General features: G+C 37.5%; 1 protein-coding gene across 1 annotated transcript; it reads left to right on the top strand.

The window, feature by feature from the left end:
- Positions 1-7,382: 7,382 nt before the first annotated feature.
- On the top strand, positions 7,383-8,117 carry LOC137809871 (uncharacterized). Its single transcript, XM_068610933.1, has 2 exons — positions 7,383-7,722; positions 7,855-8,117. The coding sequence occupies exons 1-2, from the start codon at positions 7,383-7,385 to the stop codon at positions 8,115-8,117; spliced, it is 603 nt and encodes a 200-aa protein (XP_068467034.1).
- The last annotated feature ends 331 nt before the right edge of the window (positions 8,118-8,448 follow it).

The raw sequence follows: 8,448 nt of genomic DNA, 5'->3' as shown, positions 1-8,448 counted from the left end.
AAATTTTGTGCAAACCAAGGCTATCCTCTACCGAAACTTGTGAAATTCTGGCCTAATTTCTGCAATTTCATTCTGTGGTCCGTATTGCGCTGAAAAAAATTCACACAAGCAATTTCGTATGTTGTTTGCACCTAGGCAAGGAGGCACGTCCATAAACGAATCACAAAAAGAAGATACGAGGAGGAAAAGCCATGAGGTTTTTATTTCGGAAAACCGGTTTTGTTCACTCTCGGTCTGGAACTTACTACGCCTCACTCCTTGGGTATTTTGGTCTGAAATTTTTACCAGACATTCGTCACTGTGTCTATTGAGTTTTGGCTGAGGTTTGAGCCCCAGATTCGTTCCACAAGTTTGGCAATAAATTTTTTATTCGTCACTGCCAGGGCTGAAAGGAAGGTTCGTTAGTGTGTGAAACTGTTTGATTTTTTTCGTTGGTGAATACTCATCCGTTTGACCTGAAATTTGTCGTGTTTTGTCCCAAATTTAGTGGAGATTCTTGGTTGGAATTTTAGGAATAAACTATTTTGGGAGAATCTTTCAGAAATTTTGTGGAAACCAAGGCTATCATTTACCGAAACTTGTGAAATTCCGGCTTAATTTCTGCAATTTCATTCTGGGGTCCGTATTGCGCTGAAAAAAATTCACACAAGCACTTTCGTATGATGTTTGTACCCAGGCAAGGAGGAAAGTCCATAAACGAATCACAAAAAGAAGATACGGGGAAGAAAAGCCAGGACGTTTTGTTTTCGGAAATCCATTTTTGTTCACTCTCGGTCTGGGACTCACTACGCCTTACTCCTTCGTTATTTTGGTTTGAAATTTTTACCAAACATTCGTCACTGTGTCTATTGAGTTTTGGCTGAGGTTTGAGCCCTAGATTTGTCCCACAATATTGGTAATAAATTTTTTATTCGTGACTGCCAGGGCTGAAAGGAAGGTTCGTTTGTGTGTGAAACTGTTTGATTTTTTTCGTGGGTGAATAATAATCCGTTTGACCTGAAATTTGTCGCGTTTTGTCCCAAATTCAGTGGAGATTCTTGGGTCGAATTTCAGGAAAAAATATTTCGGGAGAATTTTTCAGATATTTTTTGCAAAACCAGGGCTATCATCTACCGAAACTTGTGAAATTCCGACCTAATTTCTGCAATTTCATTCTGGGTCCGTATTGCGCTTAAAAAAAATTCATACAAGCACTTTCGTATGATGTTTGCACCCAGGCAAGGAGGCAAGTCCATAAACGAATCACAAAAAGAAGATATGGGGAAGAAGAGCCAGGACGTTTTGTTTTCGGATAACCGGTTTTGTTCACTCTCGGTCTGGGACTTACTACGCCTTACTCCTTGGGTATTTTGGTCTGAAATTTTTACCAGACATTCGTCACTGTGTCTATTGTGTTTTGGCTAAAGTTTGAGCTCCAAATTCTTCCCACAATATTGGCAATAAATTTTTTATTCGTTACTGCCAGGGCTGAAAGGAAGGTTCGTTTGTGTGTGAAACTGTTTGATTTTTTTCGTTGGTGAATACTCATCTGTTTGACCTGAAATTTGTCGCGTTTTGTCCCAAATTCAGTGGAGATTCTTGGGTGGAATTTCAGGAAAAAACTATTTTGGGAGTATTTTTCAGAAATTTTGTGCAAAGCAAGGCTATCCTCTACCCAAACATGTGAAATTCCGACCTAATTTCTGCAATTTCATTATGTGTCCGTATTGCGCTGAAAAAAAATTCACACAAGCACTTTCGTATGTTTTTGCTCCCAAGCAAGGAGGCACGTCCATAAACGAATCACAAAAAGAAGATACGGGGAAGAATAGTCAGGACGTTTTGTTTTCGGAAAACCGGTTTTGTTCACTCTCGGTCTGGGACTCACTACGCCTTACTCCTTGGGTATTTTGGTCTGAAATTTTTACCAGACATTCGTCACTGTGTCTATTCAGTTTTGGCTGAGGTTTAAGTCCCAGATTCGTTCCACAAGTTTGGAAATAAATTTTTTATTCGTCACTGCCAGGGCTGAAAGGAAGGTTTGTTTGTGTCTGAAACTGTTTGATTTTTTTCCTAGGTGAATACTCATCCGCTTGACCTGAAATTTGACGAGTTTTGTCCCTAATTCAGTCAATATTCTTACATGGAATTTCTGTAAAAAAATTATTTCTGGGAAATTTTTCTGAAATTTTGTGAAAAACCAAGGATATCTTCTATAAAAAATTTGAGTAATTTCGCCATACTTTCTGCAATTTTATTATGGGTTTATATTGCGTTGAAACTTTTTGAAAAAAATCACACAGGTACTTTCATATGTTGTTTTCACCCAGCTAGGGAGGCAAGTCCATAAACAAATCTCAAAAGAAGGTAGGGGGAAGAAAATCTAGGACATTTTATTTTCCGGAAAACCAATTTTGTTCACTCTCGATATGTGACTTATTACGCTTTATTCCACTAGTCTTTTCGTATGAAATATTTACTACACATTCGTTATTGTGTGCTAAATTTTGGCTGAGTTTTGACCCTCAAATTTGTCCCACAATATTTGCAATAAATTTTTTATTCAACACTACCAGGGGTGAAAGAAAGGTTCGTTTGTGTCTGAAACTGTTTGATTTTTTTCCTAGGTGAATACTCATCTGTTTGACCTGAAATTTTTCAACTTTTGTCCCTAATTCAGTCAAGATTCTTACGTGAAATTTCCGTACAAAATTATTTCTGAAATTTTGTGAAAAACGAAGGTTATCCTCTACAAAAATTTGAGTAATTTCACTCTACTTTCTGTAATTTTATTCTGGGTTTATATTGCATTGAAAAATTTCGAAAAAAATCACACAGGTACTTTCATATGCTGTTTTCACCCAGCTAGGGAGGCACGTCCATAAACAAATCACAAAACAAGGTATACGGAAGAAAAGCCAAAACATTTTTTTTCGGAAAACCAGTTTTGTTCACTCTCGGTCTTGGACTTATTATGCCTTATTCCTTGAGTCTTTTGGTATGAAATATTTACCACACATTCGTTATTGTGTGTGCTGAGTTTTGGCTGAGTTTTGACCCTCAAATTCGTCCCACATGATTTGCAATAATTTTTTATTCAACATTGACAGGGGTGATAGGAAGGTTTTTTTGTGTGTCAAACTGTTTGATTTTTTTTCCTAGGTAAATACTCATCCGTTTGACCTGAAATTTTTCGCGTTTTATCCCTAATTCAGTCAAGATTCTTACATGGAATTTCAGTAAAAAAATATTTCTTGAATTTTTTCTGAAATTTTGTGAAAAACCAAGGCTATCCTCTACAAAAATTTGTGTAATTTCTCCCTACTTTCTACAATTTTTTTCTAGGTTTGTATTGCGTTGAAAAATTCTGAAAAAAATTCACACAGGTACTTTCATATGTTGTTTTCACCCAGCTAGGGAGGCACGTCCATAAACAAATCCCAAAAGAAGGTAAAGGGAAGAAAAGCTAGGACATTTTTTTTGGGAAAACCAATTTTGTTTACTCTCGGTCTGAGACTTATTACGCCTTATTCATTGGGTCTTTTCGTATGAAATATTTACCACACATTCTTTATTGTGTGTGCTGAGTTTTGATCCTCAAATTCGTCCCACAAGATTTGCAATAAATTTTTTATTCAACATTATTAGAGGGTGAAAGAAAGGTTCGTTTGTGTGTGAAACTGTTTGATTTTTTTCCTAGGAGAATACTCATCTGTTTGACCTAATTTGTCACGTTTTCTCCCTAATTCAGTCAAGATTCTTATGTGGAATTTCAGTAAAAAATTATTTTGGAAAAAATTTCTTAAATTTTGTGAAAAACCAAGGGTATCCTCAACAAAAATTTGTGTAATTTCGCCATATTCTCTGCAATTTTATTCTGGGTTTATATTGCGTTGAAAAATTTCGAAAAAATTTACACAGGTACTTTCATATGTTGTTTTCACCCAGCTAGGGAGGCATGTCCATAAACAAATCACAAAACAAGGTATAGGGAAGAAAATCCAGGACGTTTTTTTTTCAAAAAACCAGTTTTGTTCACTCTCGGTCTGGGACTTATTACGCCTTATTCCTTGGGTCTTTTTGTATGAGATATTTACCACACATTTGTTATTGTGTGTGCTAAGTTTTGGCTGAGTTTTGACCCTCAAATTCGTCCCTCAAGATTTGCAATAAATTTTTTATTCAACACTGTCAAGGGTGAAAGGAAGGTTCGTTTGTGTGTGAAACTGTTTGATTTTTCCCTAGGTGAATACTCATCCGTTTGACCTGAAATTTGTCACATTTTGTTTCTAATTTAGTTAAGATTCATACGTGGAATTTCATATGTTGTTTGATCCCAGTTAAGAAGGTACGTCAATAAACAAAACACAAAAAGAGATATAGGGAAAAAAAGCTAGGACGTTTCGTTTTCAAAAAACCAGTTTTTTTAGTCTCGGGCTAGACTTATTACGCCTCATTCCTTGAGTCTTTTGGTATGAAGTTTTTACCAAACATTTGTTATTGTGTGTATTGAGTTTTGGCTTAGATTTGAGCCTGATATTCGTCCCACAAGATTTGGAATAAAAAATTTATTCATCACTGTCAGGGCTGAAAGAAAGGTTTGTTTGTGTGTGAAACTGTTTGATTTTTTTCCTAAGTGAATACTCATTCGTTTGACCTGAAATTTTTCGCATTTTGTTCCAAATTTAGTTGAGATTCTTACGTGGACTTTCAATAAAAAATATTTCACAAAATCTTTTAAAAAAATTTGTGAAAACCAAGGGTTTCCTCTTTCATAAGTTGTGAAATTTCGCCCTACTTTCTGCAAATATATTCTTGGTTCATATTGCGTTCAAAAATTCCAAAAAAAAAACAAATGAGTACTTTTATATGTTGTTTGCACCCAGCTAAGGAGACACGTCTATAAACAAAACACATAAAAAGATATAAGGAAGAAAATCCAGGACTTTTCGTTTTTTAAAAGCTAGTTTTTTCCACTCTCGGTCTGACACATATTTCGCCTTATTCCTTGAGTCTTTTGGTATGAATTTTTTACCAAACATTTGTTATTGTGTGTATGGAGTTTTGACTGAGATCTGACCCTCAAGTTCGTCCTACAAGATTTGCAATAATTTTTTTATTCATCATTGCGAGAACTGAAAGGAAAATTCGTTTGTATGTGAAATTGTTTGATTTTTTTTCTAAGTCAATATTCATCCGTTTGACCTGAAATTTGTCATGTTTTGTTCCAAATTCAGTCAAGATTCTTACATGTAATTTGAGCAAATAATTATTTCAGGAAGATTTTTCATAAATTTTGTGAAAACCAAGGCTTTCCTCTTTGAAAAATTGAGAAATTTCGCCCTACTTTCTTTAATTTTATTCTAGGTCCATATTGTGTTAAAAATTTTTGGAAATGTACTGTCTAGGCCGAAAGGTCAACCGAAAGGTTGTACCAAAAGTCTCGACCGAAAGGTTGTACCGAAAGTCTCAACCGAAAGGTTAAATATAAAAAGTAAATAAGTAAAATTAAATTAGTGATTATAGCAAAGCCCATAAGATGGGCCCAAATATACAGGTGTGTGTTTTCAAAATGTTAGGTGCAAAAAGAAAAGACCCAAGTAACTCTTAAGCCCAATAAGAGAGCCTTATAAATAGAGGTTCAACTCAAGAGGTAAGTAAGATTCAATTGATCTGATGAACATAAAACTATATCTGACTTTGGCATCGGAGCGCCTTGCAGGTACACACACCCACCTGTGAGGAGAAGAAGCCGAGAGCCCAACCCGAGAAGAAGCCGAGAGCCAAACGAGTAGGAGTCGCGAGAGCCCAACCCGAGAAGAAGCCGAGAGCCAAACTCGAGTAGAAGCCGCGAGAGCCCAACCCGAGAAAAAGCCGAAAGCCCGACTCGAGAAGAAGCCGCGAGAGCCCAACCCGAGAAGAAGCCGAGAGCCCAACTCGAGGAGAAGCCGAGAGAGTCCAGCCCAAGTTCGGAAGATTTGTAAAGGAGTTGATCTTATCAACCTTATTCTAGTGTTCTTGGTCCTTGTTGTAAGAACATTTTGGCGCCCACCGTGGGGCCGAGAAGTAACTGAAAAAGGTTGAACACAAGATGAATCAAAGAGAAGAACAAGGTGGAGAGCAATCTGGGGAGTAGAGAGATAATCAAAATTCCATGTCAATGGCTATGCTCATGCAGTTACAAAAAGAGTTCGAAACACTAAAGAAAAGCAATGAAGAGGAGTTAAGTATGTTAAGGGCGGAGAATGCGTATATGAAAAGGAAGTTGAATGAAGAGACGATTTTAAACACATCATTTGAAACTGTTCAACCAAGAACACATCCACCAAAGGGTACATAATGAGGAAAGATTTGAAACTACAAGGAAGAGAATACCAGAGACTTCTGTTATCTTTGTCGGAATATCTGTTAGGAGACATCCATTTTCCGAAGCCATTATAGAAACCCCACTGCCCAAAATTGGAAGAATTTTACCATGGAGAAATATGATAGAGGTACAGATCCTGATGAACACATTGCAGTATACACAACGCAGATAAGTTTGTATACGTGGAATGATGCCATTTTGTGCCGAGTATTCCCAACAACTTTGAAGGGAGGGACTGAGTTGGTTTACTCGGTTGCCACCGTTATCCATTGATTGTTTCAACACTTTAGTAAAAAAGTTTGGAGCTCATTTTGCTACAAGCCGACCACATCATCTGACATCAATTGCCTTAGTGAATATAAGGCAAGAAAAGGGAGAATCCCTAAGAGCATTTATGGAGCGCTTTGGAAAGGTAGCACTAAGTATCCGCAATCTCAGTCTGAAAATCACAATGCATCATATGATTACAGCACTGAAACCGGGACCATTTGCCGACAGTCTTTGCAAAAAACTGGCAACCAATCTTGATGAGTTAAGACAACGTGCATCAAAGTTTATGCAGATGGAAGAGTTGAGAGAATTTCGAGGGCGGATGGAAATGATAAGAAGATAAGTGAAAAGGAAGGAGGACATTCGTTTAGAAAAGGAAGAGAATAATTTCGTAGCCGAAAGTTTCAACAATATACACCGTTGAGTAGTAATTGAGCAAGAATCTTACAATAAGCAATGGCAGTAAAGATAATCCCACCACCAAAGAAGGAAAGAACTTCAAAAAGAGCATATCAGAGTAAACATTGCCAATACCACAAGAATCATGGTCGTCATACAGAAGAATGTGTAGCTTTGAAAGATAGAATTGAAGAATTGATTCAAGTTGGGCAGTTGAAACGCTTTGTTAGAAGGGATAAGGAGCAGACAAAGTCCAAGGCAGTTAAACACTCATCGTTGTATGTAAAACCTTTCGGTCAAGGATGATTTTTCATGTATAAAGAAAGTCGTATTCAAGATTGAAACACTTAATGAAGAAGTTATTCATATGAAGAGTCAAACTGTTAAATTCATCAATGTTTCACATACTTCAAACCTCTCGGTCCTGGATGCTTTCACTTCAAGTGAAATCCCTCCCGAGAGTGTATCTCGTACTTCAAACCTCTCGGTCCAGGATGTTTTCACTCCAGGTGAAATCCCTCCCGAGAGTGTATCTCGTTCTTCAAACCTCTCGGTCCTGGATGCTTTTACTTCAAGTGAAATCCCTCCCGAGAGTGTATCTCGTTCTTCAAGCTTCTCGGATCAAGATGTTTTCACTCCAGGTGAAATCCCTCCCGAGAGTGTATCTCGTTCTTCAAACCTCTCGATCCTGGATACTTTCACTTCAGGTGAAATCCCTCCCGAGAGTGTATCTCGTTCTTCAAACCTCTCGGTCCTGGATGCTTTCACTTAAAGTGAAATCCCTCCCGAGAGTGTATCTCGTACTTCAAACTTCTCGGTCTAGGATGTTTTCACTTCAGGTGAAATCCCTCCCGAGAGTGTATCTCGTACTTCAAGCTTCTCGGATCAAGATGTTTTCACTCCAGGTGAAATCCCTTCCGAGAGTGTATCTCGTACTTCAAGCCTCTCGGATCAAGATGTTTTCACTCCAGGTGAAATCCCTTCCGAGAGTGTATCTCGTACTTCAAGCCTCTCGGATCAAGATGCTTTCACTCCAGGTGAAATCCCTCTCTCGAGTGTGTTTCATTCAAATCAAATCTCAATCAACGGAGTTCTTATTTAAGAAGTCGAAAAGTTATAGTCCGAAAGGTTGGCAGAATACAAAAACCGAGAGGTCTTATCAAAAAACCGAAAGGTTCCAATACAAAACCGAGAGGTCTTATCAAAAAACCGAAAGGCTCCAATACAAAACCGAGAGGTCTTATAAAAAACCGAAAGGTTCTATTACAAAAACCGAGAGGTCTCATTTTTTGCATGTCAGAAAACAAAAACCGAGAGGTCTTATAAAAAAACCGAAAGGTTCCAATACAAAACCGAGAGGTCTTATCGAAAAAACCGAAAGGTTCTATTACAAAAACCGAGAGGTCTCATTTTTTGCATGTCAGAAAACAAAA

Source organism: Phaseolus vulgaris, chromosome 2, assembly GCF_000499845.2.
Source record: "Phaseolus vulgaris cultivar G19833 chromosome 2, P. vulgaris v2.0, whole genome shotgun sequence".
Taxonomy (NCBI): Eukaryota; Viridiplantae; Streptophyta; class Magnoliopsida; order Fabales; family Fabaceae; genus Phaseolus; species Phaseolus vulgaris.
This window is presented reverse-complemented; position numbering and strand designations above follow the sequence as displayed.

Bases quoted from the DNA above. Each gene is read 5' to 3' on its own strand.
- LOC137809871 (XM_068610933.1), top strand. From the start codon at position 7,383: ATGAAGAGTCAAACTGTTAAATTCATCAATGTTTCACATACTTCAAAC. The intron at 7,723-7,854 runs GTGAAATCCCTC...TTTTCACTTCAG, and splicing joins CCTGGATACTTTCACTTCAG to GTGAAATCCCTCCCGAGAGT.